The 23,671-nt window shown below is 52.5% G+C and overlaps 10 protein-coding genes across 10 annotated transcripts; 5 read left to right on the forward strand and 5 right to left on the reverse strand.

Moving 5' to 3' along the window:
* Nucleotides 1–1,283: 1,283 nt before the first annotated feature.
* Nucleotides 1,284–2,356, reverse strand: KRP23_5074 (Ubiquitin-conjugating enzyme E2 T; the record flags this gene model as incomplete). The annotated part of the gene is made up of 6 exons (XM_067890104.1): nucleotides 1,284–1,622; nucleotides 1,704–1,802; nucleotides 1,871–1,976; nucleotides 2,041–2,110; nucleotides 2,174–2,221; nucleotides 2,293–2,356. 6 exons carry the CDS (start codon nucleotides 2,354–2,356, stop codon nucleotides 1,284–1,286), a joined length of 726 nt encoding a protein of 241 aa, XP_067746678.1.
* A 103-nt stretch (nucleotides 2,357–2,459) lies between these two features.
* Nucleotides 2,460–3,890, forward strand: KRP23_5075 (cAMP-dependent protein kinase type 2; the record flags this gene model as incomplete). The annotated part of the gene is made up of 6 exons (XM_067890105.1): nucleotides 2,460–2,509; nucleotides 2,630–2,670; nucleotides 2,735–3,227; nucleotides 3,305–3,496; nucleotides 3,569–3,623; nucleotides 3,693–3,890. 6 exons carry the CDS (start codon nucleotides 2,460–2,462, stop codon nucleotides 3,888–3,890), a joined length of 1,029 nt encoding a protein of 342 aa, XP_067746679.1.
* Nucleotides 3,891–3,954: 64 nt separating this feature from the next.
* Nucleotides 3,955–7,988, reverse strand: KRP23_5076 (Dynein axonemal assembly factor 9; the record flags this gene model as incomplete). Its single annotated transcript, XM_067890106.1, has 4 exons — nucleotides 3,955–4,158; nucleotides 4,254–5,897; nucleotides 5,963–6,543; nucleotides 6,617–7,988. 4 exons carry the CDS (start codon nucleotides 7,986–7,988, stop codon nucleotides 3,955–3,957), a joined length of 3,801 nt encoding a protein of 1,266 aa, XP_067746680.1.
* A 1,085-nt stretch (nucleotides 7,989–9,073) lies between these two features.
* KRP23_5077 (putative transport protein) lies at nucleotides 9,074–9,502 on the forward strand (the record flags this gene model as incomplete). The annotated part of the gene is made up of 2 exons (XM_067890107.1): nucleotides 9,074–9,163; nucleotides 9,233–9,502. 2 exons carry the CDS (start codon nucleotides 9,074–9,076, stop codon nucleotides 9,500–9,502), a joined length of 360 nt encoding a protein of 119 aa, XP_067746681.1.
* Nucleotides 9,503–9,902: 400 nt separating this feature from the next.
* On the forward strand, nucleotides 9,903–11,206 carry KRP23_5078 (putative transport protein; the record flags this gene model as incomplete). The annotated part of the gene is made up of 5 exons (XM_067890108.1): nucleotides 9,903–10,077; nucleotides 10,144–10,250; nucleotides 10,310–10,489; nucleotides 10,558–10,848; nucleotides 10,934–11,206. The coding sequence occupies 5 exons, from the start codon at nucleotides 9,903–9,905 to the stop codon at nucleotides 11,204–11,206; spliced, it is 1,026 nt and encodes a 341-aa protein (XP_067746682.1).
* Nucleotides 11,207–11,852: 646 nt separating this feature from the next.
* Nucleotides 11,853–13,186, forward strand: KRP23_5079 (Solute carrier family 35 member G1; the record flags this gene model as incomplete). Its single annotated transcript, XM_067890110.1, has 4 exons — nucleotides 11,853–12,242; nucleotides 12,314–12,493; nucleotides 12,555–12,845; nucleotides 12,914–13,186. 4 exons carry the CDS (start codon nucleotides 11,853–11,855, stop codon nucleotides 13,184–13,186), a joined length of 1,134 nt encoding a protein of 377 aa, XP_067746683.1.
* A 224-nt stretch (nucleotides 13,187–13,410) lies between these two features.
* KRP23_5080 (putative transport protein) lies at nucleotides 13,411–14,610 on the forward strand (the record flags this gene model as incomplete). Its single annotated transcript, XM_067890111.1, has 3 exons — nucleotides 13,411–13,875; nucleotides 13,944–14,234; nucleotides 14,317–14,610. 3 exons carry the CDS (start codon nucleotides 13,411–13,413, stop codon nucleotides 14,608–14,610), a joined length of 1,050 nt encoding a protein of 349 aa, XP_067746684.1.
* Nucleotides 14,611–14,999: 389 nt separating this feature from the next.
* KRP23_5081 (uncharacterized protein) lies at nucleotides 15,000–16,104 on the reverse strand (the record flags this gene model as incomplete). Its single annotated transcript, XM_067890112.1, has 4 exons — nucleotides 15,000–15,543; nucleotides 15,617–15,707; nucleotides 15,764–15,897; nucleotides 15,956–16,104. 4 exons carry the CDS (start codon nucleotides 16,102–16,104, stop codon nucleotides 15,000–15,002), a joined length of 918 nt encoding a protein of 305 aa, XP_067746685.1.
* Nucleotides 16,105–17,990: 1,886 nt separating this feature from the next.
* On the reverse strand, nucleotides 17,991–19,964 carry KRP23_5082 (Histamine oxidase; the record flags this gene model as incomplete). Its single annotated transcript, XM_067890113.1, has 1 exon — nucleotides 17,991–19,964. The coding sequence occupies one exon, from the start codon at nucleotides 19,962–19,964 to the stop codon at nucleotides 17,991–17,993; it is 1,974 nt and encodes a 657-aa protein (XP_067746686.1).
* A 937-nt stretch (nucleotides 19,965–20,901) lies between these two features.
* KRP23_5083 (putative transporter) lies at nucleotides 20,902–22,365 on the reverse strand (the record flags this gene model as incomplete). The annotated part of the gene is made up of 1 exon (XM_067890114.1): nucleotides 20,902–22,365. The coding sequence occupies one exon, from the start codon at nucleotides 22,363–22,365 to the stop codon at nucleotides 20,902–20,904; it is 1,464 nt and encodes a 487-aa protein (XP_067746687.1).
* Between the last annotated feature and the right edge of the window lie 1,306 nt (nucleotides 22,366–23,671).

Consider the following 23,671-nt stretch of genomic DNA (forward strand, 5'->3'; position numbering starts at 1 on the left):
CACTATTTATTTTGAACGTGGTGCTATGGCACAAAATGTGCTTTTCGGCCTCCAGACAACTATCATTTGTTCTAGAAAGACAAGTCAGTCGGGTGCAGAATCGAGTAACGGTAATATGCTGGGCTTCTACAACGTGCAATTCTCTCTTCAGCATTGCGGTATGTGTATTACTACAACACTTCAAAAGAAGACTAAAATCACGGATCCCTGTGCTGGCGCATACGTTTTGACTACATTTATGTGATTACAGTAGAACCAAAGTTAGTCCGTCCATGAAATGTGGGTCTTAGCTAACTTCGAGCAATAACTACAGGGAAAAAACAATGATGACCTTATTTACAATAGCATTTGACGGTAATCAATACTCTCCTAGCGTCAAAGGCATCCACGTGATGAACAGCATTCTTTTGTTAGCCATCACATGTTTGTCAACGCTTCAAAATCGATGTTGACGATATTGCGAAACTATTCTAATCCGCGTTCGAGACAAAAAGACTGCATTCCTCCAGGTCATCTAATCCCGATAAGACCGGGAAGACAAAGCTTACGGAATAAGGTAGCTACGAAGAGGTAGTGTCCATGTGGCTAGCTCGCACTTTCAGTCTCTACGAATTTTGATGGAAAGTCGAACGTACCGAAGCCGAAGAAGAAGCAAGTCTGGTACCTATTGGCAGCCGCAGCTACGTTACGATTGCCAAAATGGCAGGAAGCACAACTGGGGTCAAGTGGAAGAGCGATAAAGCGTTGCAGCAATCGAAAAGAGAGGCCCCAGCCACCCTACAACCGCTTGATTACACTCCAACCCCCAAGGAAAATATTGACCTCGTGCAGGTGGGCAAGGTATGAAGTGAACTCATGGATCGTTAGAGCACTGGTATGGGTACTTACTCCTTGTTTGAAATGGTGTCCAGAGGCACAGTCTGAGTGGAAAACACGTCAAATCACGCCCGCACGTACTTGAAAGCTTGACAGCGTCTCCGCAGATACACGCGACAAAACCCAATCCGCTCACTGTCTAGAAAGGTAGGCTCACGCTGGTACAGTACATCTTCGTTCAAGAAGTCTCCCCGAGTAGATTAAAAATGGGCAGATCCCTCGAAGAAACAACCAGCTCACTGTCTATTTGATAACCTCGTAGCAACAGCAGTATCACCTGGTGTGGACTGTCAAGATGACAACGTATTCGATTATGTATCTCATCTAGACGTTGTTAAGAAATAAAATATCGTGACAAATTAATACTACTACATGTAGTACTGAAATCTGTACCAGCACGCTCTCATTTACTCCTGGCGTCTTCGCTTGGTAGGCGGGGTTTCCGCCTCTTCTTCAGTAGCTTGGTCCACTTCCTTTCCAGAGTCGACACCCTCACCTTCGCTGGATGAATTACCATCGCTAAAGGAGTCATCCGACGATACGGATTCTTTGCGTTGTGACGGAACTTCCGCCTCCACCGTGTCTTGAGTCAGAGTGTCTATTTCTTCCGTTTCCAAGTGAGCAGCTTCAGTCGATGCAGCAGTCGCCTCTGCTTGTGGCTTGGTTGGCGTCGCGCGAGCAAGTTGCATAGTCATCTCCGTCGCCTTCTGGTTGAACAGTGCTCGGTTGTGCTTGAAAATGTCAGACTGCATGCCAAGATGGCAACAATCAAGTCAAACCTCCACAAAAGCCTTATCGAACCAATCCTCCAGATGCAATAATCTTACAATTTCCGGCATCAGACCGTCGTCTGCATTAGGTTCCGCCATGAGCAACCGAATAGTCGTCAGCAGCGTGCTGATGTTGACCGACGGCAGCCAAGAGCCCTACCAAAAGTGCAACAATTCATATCAACCGACTATTCACCATACTATCACCACGAATTAACCCCCACCTTGGGCTGCATCTTGAGTGTGTCGAGGCAGATCCGACCTCCATCGTCGATATTTGGGTGGTAAATGGGCGTGATGAAGCGCACTTTGGGCGGCTCAAATGGGTACCTGAAGCCCACCAAATACTCAATTACCATCCTCCATGCCAGTGTCACCACGTCCGTCCACCTACCGTTCTGGGATCTCGATCTCCAGCTGGAACACGCCCTTCTCGTAGGGAGATCCGTCTGGACCCAGAATTTCTGCACCAGACCCGACCGATAAAAATAAGCTATATCACAAAATAAGCTAAAATAACGCCGTACGAGCTTCGAGTTGGTCGATTTTGTCGTCTTTGGGCCATGCGCTGATGCCTGCAGATCGTATTTCAATAGCAAATTAGGTCGTTGGATGAAGCAGCGTCGATAGAGCAGCCTCAACGCACCGAAGGGCGGGTCGCTCTCCAGCATCGCGATTTCCTTGCGCATTCGTCCTCGCATTGCCGCCATGTCCGTCTTCTTGACAATCAAAATGTTCTGATTGGTTACTATTTCAAACATTTTTAAATGTTAAAATACTTTAAACGATACAAATCTTGGCGACCTTCCAGCAATGGAAGACTTGGAGCAGCTCCAGCTCCTGGGGCGCGGAGGCTACGCCAGGTGAGCGCCATGATAGAATCATTACTCTAACAACGCATGGACATATATGTTATAACGTATAGTTAGCTGGTATCTGCATTTGTTTGGATAACCTCTAACTATACGACACTTTTTCGTTAGTGTCTACCTTGTCCGCCGTCCTAATTCGCCCGATTTATATGGTAATGCGCTATCACAAAGTATGTTCTCTCCAAAATATAATTGCTAACGATCGGTTCGTTGCAGCATTAAAAAGAATTTCTCGAGCCAAAATTGCTACTGAGCAGCAGAAATGTCGACTGGAAGCTGAGAAGTTCATTCTACAACAAGTCAAAAGTCCGTTCTTGTGTCGAGGCTTTGAGGCCTTTGAGACGGCGAAGGAAGTCGGCTTGCTGCAGGAATTCATTGAGGGGCGGGCGTTGTACGAATGTGTGTGGAAGTATCGGGAGTCAGGGAAGTTCCCGGAACATGTCGCTAAGTTTTTCGCGGCGCAACTTGTTCTGGCAGTTAGAGATTTACATGCTGCAGGGTTCATTCACCGTGATCTCAAGAGCGGGAATGTGCTGGTGGGGCGGGATGGATCTGTCAAGGTGATCGATTTTGGACTGACCAAAAGAGTGGACGTGGATAAAGAGGGCGGAGACTCCCCGGCTCGCACGCAGTCCATGTGCGGGACGCACTACGTTATGGCACCTGAGATCTTCTTTCGAGAGCCATACGGAGCTACTATTGACTGGTGGTAAGTGATGCGAGTGCTCTTTTAGTACTTCAAGTATGCGTTGTGAAGCGCAAACTGATGAGTCCTTTTGTGTGCAGGAGTCTTGGTGTTGTGATTTATGAAATGGTGGCCGGTCATTCGCCCTGGGAGTACCAGTGCCCAACGAATAGCACAATAAATGAGTACTTTGCGCGGATAAAACGTATTGCCAGCTCACCATTCCAAGCTAATCTTGGTAGAAACCACGCACAAATGCCAGATCTGAGTGCTGATCTGCAATCGCTGATAAGGTAAGACATTGGCCTACTACTTTGAAGTTCTGCACAGGGGAGTTCTAACCAAAAACCGCTTCAAAATATTAGTGGGTTACTGACAATTAATCCCCACGATCGTCTTGGAAGGGGTGGTGCGACTGAGGTGCGAATTTTGAGGCGTTTGTGTTCCGAGCACAATACTCACTATCACTTGCTGTTTGAAACACTTCAGATAATGCACCATGCTTGGTTTCATGATGTGGACTGGGACATATTGGAATCAAAGGGTTCTTCAATCGCTGTGCCATATGACCCCATCGCTGACTACAACGCAGCACGAGCGCGCACTCCTCCACCAAGAAATGAAAGCTTGTCCAGTGCAGAGAGTATCGATTCAGAAGAAAATGCTAAGTATTTTGCCGGTTTTTAGAAAACAAATGCTGTCTCGATTGAGTCAAATGGTGATGACTTGAAACGGGAGAGTCCCATCTAATCTACCCTAGTTGCCTGACGAAAGCTTGCTGGGACTCACGTTCTTCTGTGGCCTTGAGGCTCGTAGCTTTTCTATCATTGTTCGCCGCAGCGATGTACTCATCAATGAATTGGGCAATGCAGGGGTGAAATTCGTAGCGGCCGCCAAAGAAGTCAACGTAGTTGGTGCCGTCGAACAAATAGCCATCCGGTAGCGGGTCCATCGCCTAAACAATAGCACAATCAGATGAAAATCACGAAATATCATCAGCAAGATTTCGACGAGGTCTCTCGGCAGCAGCGCGGATGAATCAGTACGTACATGTTGTCGCTGGATTTCGAGTTTCTCCTTGAGACTGATAGAAGCCTTTGATCGCAATTGGTTAGTCGAGGATTCCGCATGAGCGTAACAGTTCAGAAGAAGCTCGCGAAGTTTCTCAGCACTAAGGCCTTGACCAGTGAATTTTATCTCCATCGACGGGAAGTTGTCGGCTTTGTTAATCGGCTGATCTGAGGCGGACCACAGGCGAGACAAGGTACCGGTCGAACGATACTCGTACACACATCCAGGTTCATCCTTGAAAACAACTCGCCCTTCAACACACCAGCAAGATAGTGATCGTCCGTTGGAGAAGACGCTATCAGCAGACGTAGTAGCAATCGAAGAACCTGACTGCTGTGCATCTTGTCGAACTTTCTCCACTGCGATAGATTGAGCAATGCGAATTCCTTTTGTGGCTTTGCTCTCCATGGGATAAACCTGGTCCATCGACTTTGTCACCGAAGCAAAAGGTGTCAGAGTTCTGGTGATCAGATACGAAAACTTGGATCGGTCCATGCCGGGAACAATTTCGAAGCGAAAGCTCACAGGAGCTTGAGTAGGCTCTGCAACGTATCGGGTGTACGTTGCAGCTGCGTTGCTGCTCGCAGCAATGTCCCATTCATAGAAGTGCGTGTTACGATACTGCTTATAGTAAGCACTTTCGAAGCGATCAACGGCAAGCAAAGGAGTGAGCGGTCCTTCAAAGACTTCGTGTGAAAGAACCATAACATCAGCGAATGGATTCACTTGGTCCATGTGGAAGCGCAATCGCTGAAGAATAGCAGGCGCGACATCAGTGCTATTTGTCAGCACTGAGTGCGTTACAAATCCGGGCGTCATCTGATCGAACAGCTTTGGGAATGGCGCTTGCGTAGCTAGTGGTTCCGGTAAGTAAACGTTGTTCGCGCTCACGCAATTGATTACTGCTCCAATCCTGCTTGGAAGAGAGGCATCGAGCGCGGCACGTCGAATTGCGCAGGCTACCATGATTGGGTCGACGTACCCAACGACACTCAACATGATACGCGGAGGAAGCTGCAGCTTTTTGGCAGTATCTTTAATCTCGTCAAGCGCTCGAGTTAGACTTTGCGAAATCGTGAAATACCCGGACGCCTCCGGTTTCTCCTGCTTTGATGTATCCAAGTCGCGAAGATCGACGTCGACTCTGCTCCACTCAAAGGTAGCCGATGAAATTTTGCAAACTGAATTGGCCATTGCCTTGGCCCCACTTCCTGGAATCCCTATCATGACCGTAACCGGGACACATAGTCTGTTGAAATCCTCGGTATTGGGTTTGGGAAGTGTTGTAGCCGCACTGGGGTCTTTCGGGATAAAGTCTTGCGGGAAAAAGTCGTCAACAGCACGGGCATCCTGGCCTACAAAAGTTTGCTTTTGCACAAGCATCTCGCATGTCTGCTTCACATGAACCGGTACTTCAAAGTTCGCGACCTCGTGGTCCCGAGGAGTATCGCCTTCAAACTGTTCGCTGAGGTCACTGGTCCGATAAACGGGGACGTTTAGCGTAGCAGCGGTGACTTTCCACTCCTCTAATGCACGAAAGACATCGTCCTGGAAGCGAGTTCCCGATAGCATTGGTATGAAGAGAGCTTGGGAATCAAACGAAAAAGGGAGGACTTCTGACAGCTACAGAAAACAGGAAAATATTAGTGCTAACACAGGTCAGTCAGTATTAAACCACAAATGCATACCGGGGTCATGCGATTGTTGCTGTCTTCTTTCACGTCCAGCTTCAGCAATACAAGCTCTTCGTATGGTGACGGGAGAATGGTCAGGCTCTTCACGTGTCGCTCAATGGACACGACAATTGGGTTGAAGTAAGGACACGTGAACACCAACCCGCCGGTGAAAATGCGCCAACTACCGCGGATAATAGGCAGCAAGTTGCTGTCAAGGAGGATGGTCGCCTTCGACGACATTTCTGTCTGAGAAATGCGTCCCTCTCCACCGGACTCGATGTCTGCATCGAGTGGAGTCACAGCTTTACCGAGACGAACAGAACGACTCTGAAGCATGAACTCAGACTGCAGGGTACTCATTAACAAATCAACGGAGTCGGCTTCCTCGCCACCTTGAATCCACGAGCGGAAGTACGCAAACGGCTTCGTGACGGGGAGAATGCGCTTGGTAACGTAGTCAGTAACGCGGCTGGTGCTGCCACGACCATGAAACAAAAACGTATCCCCGACAACGAGTGAACCTAGTGGTGCTGCAGGATTGGCATCGCTGGGGATATTTGCCAATTTCACTGAACAATACAGAAGACACCAGTCTGAAAGAAATACGATCAATACCAAGCACCACCATAAGCAATTCATAAACAAAGAGAAACGAAAGACGCATACCTTCGGTAAGGGAGTCGATGGGTTGTCCTCGAGCATCCATAATTTCGGCTGTTAGGCGTAGTTGGTCATCGATGAATTTCGTCGGAAACTTGCTGGGCCCCAGTAACCGAGAGTGCGTCTTGTCCATAGCGACCATGGCTTGAATCGCCGCCGCACGGGCTGGATCAATGCATCGGTCAAGTGACGCTAGTTTGCGGTCCATGCATTCCCCGGCCAGCTCAGCAACACCAGCCTCAAAGCCTCGGAGAAGCAGAGAGTACAGATCAATCATAGCCTTCGTGTCTGTACCAGCTTCCGTAATGTCCACGCTCGGTTTGACGGACGATGGCACGAGAGCGTCTTCGTCGACTACTCGTTTGCAGATTTTACCCGATGAAAGAAAGTAGGTGCGTGCAAAGCGCACGCCCGTAAACGGGTCTTCAGCTTGCACAACCATGTGCGTGGCTGGAGCGCCTTCCTTGGCACCCGAGTTCGCTAGAAACGCGGATGGAGACGCCTTCTCCGTTAAAGAGCTCGTTCTCGCTCCAAACAGCACTCGACTGCCTCTATTAGGGGACATCTTCAGTCCTCGGGCGCTATACTGCATCGTTCCAAACTCGTAGAAACTCAACAGATCTTCTCCCAAATCGCTCTCCGACTTGGCGTTGCGTGCTTCGGGAGACTCGGCATGATCGAGCTTCACAAGGAATTCAGCAAAATGGTGTGCCAGGAAGGGCTGACTCTCCTGCACCACTCGCTTCGCACTGAATCCATCCAGCTGAGCCAAGACATCCATCAGCTCACGAGAGATGTTCACCACTCGATGGTTCATAGTGAAAAAGCCTTTTCCAGCGGACGCGCCACCTTCCAATCCATAGGATTGAACAAGTGGCCACTTTTCCGGAAGCATCGCGTCCTGCAGATTGGTACGATCGCGGTCAAGACCAAAGGGTACCCCCACACACTTGACGCCTGCCATCATGCTCTTGAACGCGCTGATCTTGCGTTCTTCTTGCTCATCCGGCTCCATCCCGTCGTGGATGACATATTCCGTAACGTGACGCCACTTGGAGATGACTGGTAGAACCTTCACGGCCGCTTCACTCTCGGACGAGTAAAACACCGACACTCTCTGTGGACCAACGAGCAGGATGACGTCTTCGAGCCATTCATGTTCGTGCGAGATCACCTGCTCGCCAAGAAGTTCCTGGCCTGAATTCCCTAGGAAAAGGTACTTGAGAGCAGCCTGCGAAGCCTGCGAGTGGAAACTGTCCACGCCCCCGATGATCAAAATCGCATCCAATTTGGTGTCGCCTGCAGTGCATAGCGCCTGGACGCGCTGGAGGCGGTCTACACTATCGCTGCCCTTGAACTCGACCTTCTTCCAGCTCATTTCGTGATGCACCCAGAGGAATCTGAACTGAGCTCTTGGCAACGCTTGACAAAGATCCACTTGAAGAGCCACTAGAAATCACACATCACATGCTCGAAACGGACAGAGGCTATTGTGGTGGTACTCAACCATCTACTGGTACTCGTTTTCTTGTCCGTCCTATCATTCTGACAAACAACTACTCTCGACGCTGGCACCCGTTGCTAATTCCCATCATGCCATACGTAGATGGCGTACACAGAAAAGCAAGTGCGCTTTCGCTGGATTTGAATGCCTTGGCTAGGAAGGGGATTCGTGATGTCGAACGTTGCGACGACTTCCCGTTTTTATCGGCCCCAAGCTGCGCGAGTATTGCATCGACAGCCATCGACGACGAGCTGGGGACGGATTTGAAGCCGCGGCCACGGACTTCGGACAACCTTAAAGGTCTGGGCTACATTGTAATAGCAGCATTCAGCTACAGTATTGTGGCAGTGTGTGTGAAACTTACGAGCAAGCACTCGACTCCGAATGTGGTGGTATTCTGGCGCATGAGTATCGCTTTGGTAACCAGCTGCGTAGGTACACGCTAATCTCTATTTCGCTCATTTGCTGTGTCTTCGCTAATGGTCAGCTCTACTGTGAAGTTTTGGTTGTGCTACAAACAGCGAGGCTTAGTGGTGGAGAGGGAGTACTGGGGCATCCTTTTCTTCCGCAGTTGCATCGGTACAATCAGTGTGAGCTTGAAGATTTACGCCATGTGCAGCATGGTGCTGACGGACGCGGTGGCCATCATCTTCACGTCCCCCATTTTGACGTGTCTGCTGGTAATGTATGCGCTGCCTGCCTGCCTGTACATACAGGTTTATCCTTGAATTTACTGACTTAGCATCCAATCGCAGGGGACCGCCGTTCTACGAGAAGCTGTCAGTTGGGCCGACGTTGTCGCTACAGTCACCTCATTTGTTGGGCTTCTGTTCGTGACTCGGCCTGCGTTTATTTTTCCTGCAGATGAACGAAGTGGCGATAAAACGGAACCGCGCGCTGCTGTTTGTGCCTTGGGGGCTTCTGTAGCGCTTGCTATCGGGAACATTGTATTACGGAGAATGCGTGGGATGGATAGTTTGGTGTCCATTCACTATTTTCTTACCTTTGGGTCGTGCTACGCGGTTCTTTCGCTGTGGATTTTCAACGAGGTTTGTCTTCAAAATTGAAGTGGTCTGTTTTCAAACTGTGACCTATTACCTTTATGTTCCCTTTCTCAGAGCTTGTACCTTCCACGGGAGCCCGTATTCTGGTTTGCGATAGTTGGAAGTGGGTTCTTCGCGTACGTCGGCCAAGTCTTTCTCTCGATGGGCTTCAACCGAGAGAAGGCTGGTATTGCATCCGTTATGCGCTACTTTGACGTAGTGTTTGTGCTAGCTTGGGATGTTACGATTCTTGACGAGCACGTGACATTGTTCAGCATCCTTGGAGCTATGATCATTTTTGCAGGGGGTACCCTGATCGTAGTACACAAAGCTCGGTCAAACTAGCGCTAGTCTTCTTTAAATTTTAGCGGAAGCCTCGGTACGTTATAGAATGATACAATTTGATTTTGATGCATCGAAAGTGGCTGGCTCACTAGATTAGGCGTTGGTCTTCTTTCTCTATTTGGGCTGTTGGGGTTGCTGGACAGATGTATAGTTACCAGTAATGAAGAATTAAAACGGTCACGAATGGCAACCTTCCGAAGCAAGACAAAGTTCATCTCATCTGGGTGATTGGAAGTACAGCCTGAAAATAGGAAGGTGGTGCAGAAGGAAGGGATCAACTTCGTTTGATGATGCAACGAAGTTTTCTAACGGCTATTCTTGCTGCTGAGTGCTTCGAGTAGCACGCCGAAGTTCATTTGCAGATTGACGAGGAGTTGAACAAAGTCTGATGTCCCCAAACATGAGTAGATCTGCTGCGGTCCAGCCACTCCCACCCGATGCCCCGCGTACCATTCCTGACCCCAAAGCGAAACTTGCCGGGGATGTTGAAAAAGAGGACCAACCTTTGTTGGATGCGTTTGGCTCTGATGACCCCGTCTCCAAGAGTGAAGTGGACTCTTCCATTTCAGTGAAAAGTGCGGACACTGCAGTGTGGAGTATGATGAAACGGGCTAGAGGGCTCGGATTCATTGTCTTTGCAGGGATGAACTTCAGCATCGCGTCGATTTGCATCAAGTATGCAAGCCACCGAGTTACATCACACGAAACGGTGTTCTGGCGGATGGTTGTTGCGCTAGTTCTGAACTACGTAAGTCCGTGCTTCAACATTCACTTATTGGATTAACTGACCTACGTACTGTGCGGCAGATCTGGATTCGCTACAAGAAACGGGAACTGTTTGTAGACCCGAAGTATCGTGGGCTACTGCTGTTTCGCTGCATTGTGGGGACAATCAGCGTCAACATTCAGTTTTACGCCATGTCAAAGATGGTGCTTACGGACGCTGTGGTTATTATCCTGACATCACCAATCTTCACCTTCTTCTTGGTAAGCAATGAGTACTCCTCATTGATTATTTTACGCTAATTGTGTGATTTCCTTACGTACATTTCTAGGGTGCTGCTGTGCTAGGAGAGCAGATCAATCGAGTTGATCTGCTTGCTGGTATTACATCGTTTTTGGGCGTAATGTTTGTGACGAGGCCTGCATTCCTGTTCCCAACCGATACTGCCACTCATCAAGCGCCAAAACTTGCCGTGTACTGTGCAATTGGAGGCTCATTCCTGTCTGCGGTTGTGTATATCCTCCTACGCCGCCTGACTAAAGTACACCACCTGGTCGCCATCCACTACTTTTTCGTGTTTGGATCGTGCACATCGATTATAACACTACTGTTCCTGGGCGTGGTAAGTCGGTCAAACAAGTTTGGTGTAGGTTTGATTTAGGTACGGTGGCTAACCTCTGGTGATCGGCAATGTGTCACGTGTGTAGCCCGTCAAAGTCCCGCTTGAAGTGACGTTCCTGTTTGCCATCTTCGGCAGTGGCTTCTTCTCCTTTATTGGGCAGATTTTCATGACCAAGGGATTCCAGCAAGAGAAGGCAGGAATCGCCTCAGTCATGCGCTACTTCGACGTGGTGTTCGTCGTGGCCATGGATGTATCCATCCTTGGCGAAAGCGTGAACATTCTCAGCCTTGTTGGTGCTGCAATCATCATGGCCGGGGTTTCCATGATCGTCCTTCGCCGAGCTTGTGAAAAGGCGTAAGACACCAACAAAACGTGCATGCAAGAAATGCATATTTAGTTGCTGCAACTTGGCACGAGTCTACCAAACGCTTGAATAAAAGACATCTGGAATACTTAAATGTTTGTTTATTGGATTCCCAGCGTCATAATGAAACTCATCTGCGAAGCTGGTCCATGCGTCTCACTACATGTACATGTAACTAATTAATCGGTTGCAATATCGGATTGGGATCAACGGCGGAACGCACTTTTCCCATTCCGTTTCTTGCAGGTTTCGTTACTTCGGTCCGTTCGGCGAGCATTGAAGACGAGGTCAAAAACGAGATCAGGTCAGTGAGACGGTCGAAGTGAGCGTTATCCATCTCCTTGCTTCAAATAGAGGTAAAACGCTCTGCGTGCTTGTGACTGCGGTGTTTACCCAGCGGAAAGATTGGACGTACAGAGATAAGAGTCAGAGTCGGGACTGAGCTCAGCCACCAGCGCTTCTGATGAATGTAGTTGTCTGTACGAATCGTAAGACGCCGGATCCTCAACAGATCAGCTATAGTTGGTGCTGTCATCCAAGTGCTCTTCCAGCAGCACTTCTGAATTATCAGCTACACAACAACCTCGTCGAAGGCAGCTTCGGCACCCGTCTCACAATTGGAGCTAGCTCAACGGTGCGCATGCCTCCTCGTAGCAGCGCACGTGGACTGGCGGTAGTGACCCCACTACCGTCCAATCTTTGCGGTAACCAAGCCGATCCTATCAAGGAACTAGCGGGTAATGTCCGGGTTGGTGGAGATGGCGATACGACTCGAGATGACCTTCCACTACTGAAACCCGACAGCTCCAGCGACGTAATCTCGAAGCTGGACGAGATAGAAACCGTGACCATTGTGCTTCCCTCGAACTCCAACAGTTGGATCCCGGAACGGGTTCGGGGCTTGGGCTACATTGCCATTGCAGCGTTTAATTTCAGCATCGTCTCGATGTGCGTGAAGTACGCGAGTCATTACGCCAACTCCAACATCATTGTCTTCTGGCGGATGCTGATCGGCTTCGCCCTGAATTGCGTACGTGCAGCCCTCACCACTTCTCCAGCACCTTGACGCTTTTACTAACTCATTGTGCATTCTCCACGCAGGTATGGGTGCGCTACAAGAAGGCAAATCTGTTCGTCGCGCGGAAGGACCGGCTCCTTCTTCTCTTCCGCTGCTTGGTTGGGACTTCGGGAACCACACTCTCGTTCTACGCGATGTCTCACATGCCGCTGACCGACGCTGTGGTTGTCATCTTCACGAGCCCAATTTTCACCTTCTTCCTTGTCAGTAGTGACTGCTATTCCTCTCCAGGGCTTGCCGGACACTAACTTTTTTTTGTTATAGGCGGCGGTGGTTCTTGGAGAAGCGATTGACTACGTCGACCTCATCGGCGGCGTCACTTCCTTCATCGGTGTTTTGTTCGTGACAAGACCGGCGATCCTGTTCCCGTCACATGATTCAGGAAGCAGCGCTCCGTTTCTCGCCATCGTCTGCGCCATGGGGTCGTCCCTCTCGCAGGCCATCGTGTACATCTCGATGCGGAAGATGAAAGACCTGAACAGCGTGATCGTTATGCACTACTTCTTGATGTTCGGGACCTTTTACTCCACGTTTATGGTCTGGGCGCTCGGAGTGGTAAGCTGTGCAGTGTCAGTCTCTTTTGTTGAAACTGGTATTAACCTGCGTCTCTGCGTATGATACAGAAATACGAGCTGCCCACGGAGCCAGGATTCCTCTTTTCCATCTTTGGCTGCGCCTTCTTCTCGCTCGTGGGTCAGTGGTTCCTCACCAAGGGCTTCCAGACGGTCAAGGCGGGCATCGCGTCCGTCATGCGCTACTTCGACGTGGTGTTCGTCATGTGCCTGGACGCGCTAGTGCTTGGCGAGAGCGTCAACCTCTACAGCGTCCTCGGGGCCGCCATCATTATCAGCGGCGCCTCCGTCATCGTCATGCGCCAGGCCGTGGCCAAAAAGTAGCAAAAGTAGCCACCTCACCTTTACCTTGGCTACAAATAATATTTCAGAGGAAGGGTAATATCAATCTATTCGGATATCAACTATAGCAGATCTCAGACAGACAATACTGCGTTATCCAATACCATCATTATAAAAAGAGTTCAGCGAGTGCGTGTCTCGGTGCACGACCACAATGGCGAGCAGCTCACTGAGCATCTTCGTGCTCCAGAGCTGCGTTGTCCCTCATGATCGCTCCGATCTGCAGCGAATTAAAGTCTGCGACCGTTCCTGGTCCAATTGTGCGCGTGCAAGTCGCACATGACGACGCCAACGAGGACCCGAGCGTCGCCAAAGTCTCCGCTGCCGAGTACGGAACCGCGGGCTCGCCCCAGACGCTCGCCCTTGGCTACATCGCCTTCGCCGCCTTCAACTTGAGCCTCATGCGCGTCTGCGTCAAGTACGCGAGTCGCCAAGTGACGTCGCACGAGACGGTGCTGTGGCGCTCCTCGGTGGCGTGGCTGCTGAACCTCCTGCTGGTCTACCGGAGAGACGTCAAGCTCGCGGTGGCGCCGAAGCACCGTAATATGTTGTTCTGGAGGTGCTTCTTCGGTACGTTCGGGATCAGCATCCAGTTCTACGCCATGGCTCAGATGGTGCTGACGGACGCTGTGACGATCATCTTCTTGAGCCCAATTTTCACCTTCATGCTGGTAAATTGTTAATGCGCTCATCTGTATCGAGTATTTTTCTCATTTTTATTGGTGGTTCGGTGCGGCAGGGTGCGTTGATTCTGGGTGAAGCGATCGAGCGTCTGGACTTCATTAGCTGTTTGGTTTCGTTTGTGGGCGTCATGTTCGTGACGAGACCGGCGTTCTTGTTCTCTGCGGACGAGGAGACCAAGGAAGTGCCCCCGCTTGCGATTATTTGCGCGCTGGGCGGCTCTGTCATGCAAGCTGCTTCGTACATTGCGATGCGGCAGCTACGCGAGCTGAATTATGTCGTTATCAACCACTACTTCTTGCTGTTTGGACTGCTGTACGCGCTTGTCACGATGTGGTTCTTCGATGCAGTAGGTAGCTTTGTCATTTTGGATGTGCCTCGGTAGAGGGCTGACGAGATAATGTGTTGGTGTCCACTGTGTTGCGCCACAGAGCTTTTCAGTGCCCAACAACGCTAAACTTATGGTCGCGTTGTTTGGAAGCGGTGTGTTTGCGTTTGTCGGACAAATTTTCCTGACCATGGGCTTCCAGCAGTCCAAGGCTGGCATTGCCAGCGTCATGCGCTACCTCGATGTTGTTTTCGTGCTGATTTGGGATATCGTCTTGCTCGGTGAGCACGTAAGCATGTACAGCGTGGCTGGAGCCGCCATTATCATCGCAAGCGCGTCATTCATTGTCCTGCCGAAAAAGATGAGCGTCAAGGGGAAGCCCAAAACGGTCGAGTGATGCTGTCTGCCTGCTGAATCGGTGTTGTGTCGTATCCATGCATTTAGTACTTGCACCAGTAGTATTTGGCATGAAACCTAGGACTCTGAATCGCGTTGTTGTCTATTGACTCAATCAAAGCACCACGTGAGACCCAACGATACTAGCCAAGACACCAGTTTATTCACCTCGCCGACACGTTGGGAAGTCTTGATGCGCGACTGCAAACAGCCGGGCACGTGCTTGCCATCTTTCTCTGCTGGTAGCACACCGCAGGAGGAACGCAAGTCTCCATCCATAAAATAACAACTACTACCTGGCACTGGGGTATATCTATCGATGCCACGCTATCGACCGGGAGGAGGGCAGTCATGATGCATGTTCGACGCATGCAACACGCGCCAATGTCCTCACACGATCGACTTGGAAGTCCGCTGGGGTTCTCGCGTACTGCCCGACACAGTACCGTAGTTCGTGCCCCACCTGTCCCTGCCGTCAGAAGGCGACAAGATCGGGTTCGAACGCGGCGTCATGGACTGGCGCATCGTCAGCTTATAATCCGGGTACTCTTCCATCTGCAGCACAGGCACCCGCCACTTGGCCAGCACGTCGGGCGTCCACACAAACACAAACACGCCGACGCAGAAGGCGCAGATAATGTGGCCGCAGAAAGCCGCCGGCACCGTGCACAAAGGCGCGGCCCCCGCGTCCGGGATGATCTTGGTCCACAGCACGTAGACGTTGTAGATCGGCAGTATCACGCGCGCCAAGAACCAGAACAGGTACGTCGTGTAGAAGAAGAACTTGTGCGTCTTGGTCTTGCCGTAGCCCAGCTGCTCCATGAAGGTGGTAATGTTGAGCGGGATGACGGCGAACTCGACCATGAGAAAGAGCTGCAGCAGGTACAGGTCCATCCCGCAGCCGGCGTGCATCGTGTAGATCAGGTACGGCAGTCTGCAACCAGTACAAACAACACACAACAGCATTAGCCCCAAGAAATTAGTGGACGCAGCGTCAGAGGACGTACGCAGCCACGACGTGGTGGATGACAAAGACCCGCCACATAGGCACTTGCCACAGCACCAGCACAAACAAGTCGAAGAGAAAGTAGCCGCACGCTGCAATAGAAAATTAGACCTCCGGCACCACTGGAAGCAATGGCTACTCTACGTACAGAAGGAGAAGAGCGTGGTGGCCAGATACATGGGCGTGTCCTTGAGCGGCAGCAGATCCTCGTCCCATTGCTGCTGCATGAAGCTGTAGCCCATCCCCGTCACGATCACTAGCGCGTGGATGGTCGAGTTTACTCTGCACAGACAGCGTCAGATACTGGAGCCCTTCATTGAGGGCATTGGGGGAACTGTACCGAGAGCACCAGTCGCCCTGCTCGGGGATGGAGAAGTCCCGGTAGACCTTCACGTAGCGGTCGGACAGGCGGTTGGCGACGTGGAACACGAGTGCGAAGAAGCACATGGAGCCGAGCAGCACGTGCATGCTGTGGACGGCGTCCGCCATGACTGCGGCAGCTCAATCGATCAACTGAAGTCTCGCTGGTCCGTTGGCGAATGGCACGCACCAGCTGCGTATCAGTGCGGCACCTCAATTTTGCCGAAAAGAATGGTGCTGTGCCCGACTGGACAAGTGCATTAGCCGTACTAGTGCACCCGATTGAATAATTACGGTGTACTGTTGGTATTCCACGTCGGGTACAGGAGCCACATTGGTTGTGTGTGATATAAAAAAGAATCGGTCCTTACCTCAGCCAATCAAAATCGTGATTGGAGTAGGACGTCACGTGGAAGTGAATTTGGTGGGAGAGGGGAATACCGCCAATTTTGAGTGACAATTGATGGTACTATCGCCTGTCGTGGGCATGGTTGCCCTTGCCAGATGTCGGCTTTAGATGCGTGTTCGGTCATTTGGGTGGTGCTGCCGCCGCCGACCTGGACAGTTGTGGCTTTGGAAGACGGTTTGGCCTCCATAATACACTCGCAACGTCACTCGACGCCACTTCACAGAGGTGCTGGATCTTCAATGTATCCAATTCATCTGTCCTCCTTTGCGTGATAAGCTCTTGAAGCTGCTCGCTAATATTATAATGAACATGGTGTCAGGATTTCTTGGCGCTCACCACGCATCCTGGCGAATGCTATCGCGAAGGTTCCTTGTGAGGTTGGCTGTTATTGGTCATGAGCAAGTAAGCAATGATCAGAGGCAGTGTCTAAAGCTCAGAACCATTCCATACCATCAAGGTCGACAACTCCCAACGAATGCATTCCGATGTTGCCCCGCCTTTCAATTTTCAACTTTCTCACTACATGAAGATCCGACCGTGCATAGTACCAACCTCTGTCACTTGAACGTGGACTCAGCACCAGTCTTGCCGGTGCCGGTGCACTATACTACTCCCCATGCGAGTCTTGCTCCACCGTTGTCGATAACCACGACCACAAAGTAATCGCTGTGAGAAGCGCTGCGTCGCAGTCACTACTTCATCTTCCAGCTTGCAAGGTTGCCTACAAATCAACATGGTCGCAGCACCGAATCATGCGCTGGTGGTCGGCGGCCTCGCTGTCGACAAAGAGATTGCCCACCAGTGACGAAACTCACTCTGTGTTCACGAAGCTGCCCGAACGACCTGGTGGCGCCAAACAAGGCGAAAAATTCGGACGCTGAGATCGTTCACAAAGTGCGCAGGTTCATGATAAAGCAAGACGCAGATCGACTGGGTGGTGTTCACACCGAGGGTCGTGACGTAGCATGGACCTCATGAGAAAATGGCCACGTAGGATTACTGACGGCAATACTGTGCAAACGCAGTGTGATGGATGGTGTTGATTTTGAACAGATTCACGGACTTGTATTCGTACGTTCCAACAACATTTTATGTTTTGTAGAGTCGAGGTGGTTGATCTCTTCGTTTGTCCACACAGATCTCACGCACGGGCTTTTTCAGAGCGTGCTCCACAAGCTTCCTTCGTGCATAACTTCCCTGGATTCGTCGACACGAACCAGTTTACGTTGGTATTCGTGTCTTCCAGCACAATCGTTGGCATGGCTCGGGCGCCCACCCGAGCTGTGCGCGAAACGTACGACATCGGTTCTAACAAACGTCGACATTAATACGCTGCTGGCTGGAGACTGCTTGGGCCTGATGCAGAGTTGATCCCTAAAACCAAGTACCACACTGACGAGCTGAAGGAAACAGTTTGAAACCACACAGTGACGACAACTGGGGAGATCACGACGCATGAGCAGGGCAAAACACGGTGTTGATCGATGGTTTCGAGCATTGCAGAACTGCCTGAGCATTCGTTGGGAAACACAAAACATTTATAACTAAGGACACTCCGACAATGTGAACTAGCCTACCTACCCACGAGCTCGAATGAACGTCGCTCTTACGGACACGCGCACTCGCAGTTCTCCGAGAACTCCTTTCCGTTCGGGTCCTCCGGCACGTCCAGCGTCGGGTTGCGGTCGAAAAAGCCGTCAGGACGGAAGCCGAAGCCGGCGTAGTCCACAGGCATGATCGGCCAGTCCTCGACTCGCGGGAAGTGCGTGAGGCCGAACGTGTGCCAGACCACAATGTCCTCGCCATCGACCGAGCGGTTGGCCTTGGCATACGCCGGCAGACCGGAGTAGCCCGGGTGCTGGTTCGGCGTGTAGCCGGCGGCCCACATCTCGTCGCGAGCGTACTGCGTGACCCACAGGTGCTTCGTGGCGTACTGCGCGCGCTTGTTGATGGAGCTGTCGTCCGCAGCCAGCAGCAGAGGAGCGCCCTCCGGGAACAGCACGTACGCCGTGGGGTTGCCGAGGCGGTTCACCTTCTCACTCGACGCGATCAACCACGCACGACCCAACTTGTTGTCCGCCTCACGCTGCGCGTCGCTCTCGCGCTGCAGACGCGTGGCCACTCGCTTGAAGGCATTGCCCACGGGGTTCTCGGGACTCATCGGCAGACGCTTCACCTCCAGCTCATCGACATGGCACTTGTTGCCGTCGATGGCCACATCCAGACGAGCGGAGAACAGGTGCTGGTGGCACGGCGCACCGAGGCGAGGCGCCATCGGAGTGGCAAACTCGTACTCTCCTTCCGGGCGACCCGAAGAGAAGACGATGCCGGTGGCCTTGCACTCGAGCTCGATCTTGCCGTCCAGGTAGAAGTACCAGTAGAAGCCGTAGTCGTAGTTGCCCACCGTCACGAAGAAGGAGATGACGAGACGCCGCTGACGGCGCACAGTGCCGCTGTTCGTGAACACGTCCGTGTGCTTCCAGAGCGTCCCGAAGTCCTCTTCGTGGATGCAGATGGCGTTCTTGAGCAGCACCGGCTCACCGAAGTCGTTCGCGACCGTGGCGTCGAGGTACTGGATCTTGCCGAGGCAGTCGCACCCGAGCACGAGGCAGTTCGCTAGACGCCCGAACTGGTACTCGCCCGCGTCGAAGTAGTTCTGCCACTCGTGGGTGGGCTGCGGCTCCCCGTACGGCACCACCATCTCCGAGACGGCAGCGCGGTTGAGAATGGGGCGCTTGGTGCCGCGGTCGGCGAAGGAAATGTCGTGCAGCGTGAGGCCTTCACGTCCGTTGAAGCCGATGCGGACCTCCCAGTTCTGCCAGTTGAGCACGTGGTTCTTCACGGTGAAGCTCGCACCTCCCGGCTGAGTGATACGCAGCGGCTTCATGTCGGTGCGCATCGGACCAGACAGCTTCGGGTCGAGGTAGTCGCCCGACTCCATCGGGACGTGGTCGTAGCCCGTGTCAACGAGGCGAACCACGCGCTCGCTGGTCAGGTCGACGTGGGCCACGACGCCATCGATGGGGTGTGCGAACATGGAGTGCGTGTTCTCAGTCGCCAAGAAGCTCAGCACGCGGATCATCCGGCGACCGACCTCCTCCTCGTAGCCGAACACGCCAGCTGACAGGGGAACGCCACGCACGATGCTGAGGTCGGTGATGCCGCGCTTTGCCAGGGCAGCAACGTAGCCCGGGTCGGCCTTGGTGATCGTCTCGGCGGCGACGTAGTCCTCGTCCAAGATCGGCCCCCAGCCGTCGGTTGCAGGGTTCATCTCACGGTTGTGGATCACTTTGTGGGCAGGGATGTCGACCACCATCTCGCGCGCCACGTTGTTTGACTTGTCCAGTACTAGCAGACCGATCTCGCGAGGGACGTCGTCGCCGGCCTTCCAGACTCCCAGCGTCTTGTGGTCGGGCTCACGCAGCATGACGTACGAGTAGCGGAAGTTGGGTCCCGCGTATCCGGCCTCGCCAACGATCTGCTTCATGCTCTGCATCTCCTTGGCAGTGACGGGGTCGAGCGGGTGAACGACGGCATCTTTGAGCTCGCTGAGCTCGGGCGTTTTGGCGTGAGAGCACATCCTGAGCCGAAGTCGAAGAGGCGACTGTGAGTTGGATGGAAAATCCGATAATGAGTTTTGAGCACACCAGTTGTGGCGATATGGAGACCTCCTAGCCTCCACCCCATGATGGAGCGAGTCTCCATCTAAGCTTACTATATCGGGGATGCAGATTACCAGGCATGGGGTCCCGTCTCGTCATCTGCAGTGGTTGTCCAAACCAAGTGAGCATTGGAGGCACGAACGCACCTCAGTGCGATGGCCGCCGTGTGCGCACCGAGGTGAGACCGTGGAGGTGACGCGGCGTCGGCGGATTCCGGTGGGCGAAGGTATTCGTCTGCGTTGTCGTGATCCGCTCGGCGTCATGGCGGATGCGACCGAGTTCCGGTGGATTACCAGGCACCGGAAGCGTACCACAATCGTGTGGAGGAGGACGCTTTCGATAGTCGCGCATGGTTTCTGCTCGACTAGCGGTGACGGCGCCGCCATCACAGCGACGAGCGTGGGCTCATCTTGAAGATTTTGCAAATCGGTGAGCGATACAGGGCGTCCTGAGCCCAGACTGTACGTCGGACATGGCACTTGGGGAATGATCTCCGTGAGGAACAGCTTCCATCCAGTTTTTGCAGCGCATTACCAGGACTTGCAGCGTACCATCAGCTTTCGGCAGGTTGTCTGGAGTTGAGTTGGGGGCAGTGAATTGACGCTGCAGCATAACAACGTGCATGTAAACGAGCTATGCTGCTGGTTGACTCCCTAAACGATCGACAACCCAAGTGAGTGTGATTGTGGTGGCGATTGGTCTGACAGGTCGTTGATGAGCGTTTTGAGCCAAATGTTCTCACAGCAGCTGATCGTACAACAATTGCTGTGGCGACTGCAACTACATGTATCACCAATTGAAACAAAGACTTTTCGTTAGGTATTATGCAAAGCAAAGAAATGCACTGCTAGAAATTTACACATTGCTCTGGACGCTGATGAGGTTCTGGCGGATGCTCTTTGACGGCCTCGGCGAGAGCTGATTAAGCTTCTCGCTATTCAGACGCGGAAGAACATATTTGAAGTAGTATCCCGTGCCAATCGCAAACATGATCGCCGCGGTGATCACGGCGATGAGGAAGTTGTCGCTGGATGTGCCGCTGTAGATGATGGCAGCGAAGCACAAGAGGCAGAGGAACAAGCAAATCACTGCGCCAGGGATACCAAAGGGGCTGCGATAGGGTCGTGGGCGATCGGGCTGCTTGACTCGCAGCATGATGAACGACACCAGCTGAAACGCGTACGAGATGAGGGCGCCGAAGAGCGCGAGGTTGATGAGCACACTGCCCAAGTCTACAATTCCGACGATGTAGAAGAGGACGATGGCGAGGACTTGGTTGACGACACCGCCGGCGATAAGTGCTGCGTAGGCCGAGCCACGAGTCGGGTGGACCTTCGTGAGAAACTGGGGCAAGTACCCGTCACACGCGATGGCGTACAGCAAGCGGCTCATGCAATAGACGAAGGAATGGGTGCTGGAAATGATTCCGATCACCGTCAACCACATGAACCCGGCTGTGGTGCTGTTGTCACCGAAAACGCTTTTGTATCCGGTCACCAAGGGAGCTGTAGTCTCGAAGACAGCAGCGGCACCCGGAGAGATGAGGGCGCTGCAAACCAGCGTGAGCACCGCCAGAACGACAAGCGTAGCCATGGACCACACGATCCCGCGCGGGATGTTCTTCTCAGGCTCGATGGTCTCATCAACCGCAAGCGGCAGCTCTTCGATCCCGAAGTAGAACCACAGCGCGAACGAGATGCCCTGAATGGAGTCACTCCACGTCGTCCACTCCCAGTTTTGATCTACTACCCACGTCTTATAGTCGAGTTTGGTGAAAGCACCGACGTAGAAGATCACGAGCATAATGGTCGAGAGCACCGTTGCAAACACCTGCACGCGGAAGGTGGCCTCGACGCCCATGATGTTGAGCGAGATGAACAGCACGTTGAATCCGATCCACCAGAGCGGGCCGTAGTTGGTGTCGAGTCCAAACAAGGCGTCCAAGTACAGGAAAATGCTGTAAAAGGTGGTCGCGACCGTGGCAATGACCTTGATCGTCTCCGCGAGACCAGCAAAATATGCTGCCTTGGGGCCGAGGCCGTGCAGGGAAAACACGTACGGGCCTCCTCCCGACGGGATCGACGCGGACATTTCTGCGATCGAGAAGGTCAGCAGCGTGTACAGCATCGTCACAAACACCAAAATGATGAGGAGACCGTCGAAACCGGCGATGAGCGAGGACTGCCATCCGTAGAATTCACCGCCGATGACCGTGCCGACACCGAGAGCCCACAAGTGCGGCGTTTTAGCATATCGGTGACTCTCCTTTTCTGTAGTGAGGAGGCCATCAACGGATGGATATGTTGTTGGCGACGCCATGGTGGAGAAGTTGTCGACGTGGTCGCTCGCAAAACGAAAAGTGAGAGTCGAGAACAAAGCAAAATGTTGAGGTGGGCCAAGCTAACGATCGAGCGGAAGCGATTAACAAGCAGTCGAGCTGCTCATGAGCCCGACTTCAATTGCCCCTGCGAATTGGCGTCGTTGTGCGTCACCTTTATGTTATGCTGGTTTGCTTCAGCCAAGCGGTGTCCGATTGGTAGGTGGGGCTGCGTCACAAACGCTGCGGGACTGAAGACGAACGCTTCAAAGATGTTTGGTACCGTTACAGTGCGACGCTCAAATCAGAGCTGTTAGCACGGGAGCTAAACAAGCTCGCTATCAGTTGAGGTGTTAGTCTCATCACCACGCGCGTCCAGGTACGACAAGGAAGCCAGGAAAAGAATCGTGAGGTTGGTATACATTAGCAGTGTGCACTCCATGCTTGTGTGTCGTGACGCTATCTAAGCTGCCAATCAAGGATCCGTCCGCCGTGAGCTCTGACTGCCGTGACGCGCCGGACTGCAGCACGAACAAACATCAACAAGGAAACTAGCATGGCCAGTCGAACGTCGCTGAACGTACCGGTGATGCGTTGCAGTGCCTCTGGCACGCGAAAGCACCTCAATCCAGTTTTTTGTTGTTGCTAGTCCGGTATCAAGGTATGCCAAATCCAATTCTATGACTGAACTTCGTTTCCCTCCAAGACTCTCGAGCTGGTAGCCATTTCGATGTTAAACGGCAGCATAGGCGCAGCGGTCGCGATATACTGCCGGTCTTGCTGCCCCCTCAAAGTGATTAGCCTCAGTGGTGATTATGGTACCACCTCCGCTCTGGATGAGCAGCTCGTGCCGCTCTCACCAAGGCGTACCATCAACTCTTCGATCAAAACAACCCCTTGTCGGTCCCTCAATGGGTACCTCTCTCTTCTTTCGATCCATGCCCGCATCGCGCACCGATTTGCAAAATCTTCAAGATGAGCCCACGCTCGTCGCTGTGATGGCGGCGCCGTCACCGCTAGTCGAGCAGAAACCATGCGCGACTATCGAAAGCGTCCTCCTCCACACGATTGTGGTACGCTTCCGGTGCCTGGTAATCCACCGGAACTCGGTCGCATCCGCCATGACGCCGAGCGGATCACGACAACGCAGACGAATACCTTCGCCCACCGGAACCCGCCGACGCCGCGTCACCTCCACGGTCTCACCTCGGTGCGCACACGGCGGCGATCGCACTGAGGTGCGTTCGTGCCTCCAATGCTCACCTGGTTTGGACAACCACTGCAGATGACGAGACGGGACCCCATGCC

Source organism: Phytophthora ramorum, assembly GCF_020800215.1.
Source record: "Phytophthora ramorum isolate Pr-102 chromosome Unknown Phyram_PR-102_s0004, whole genome shotgun sequence".
NCBI lineage: Eukaryota > Oomycota > Peronosporomycetes > Peronosporales > Peronosporaceae > Phytophthora > Phytophthora ramorum.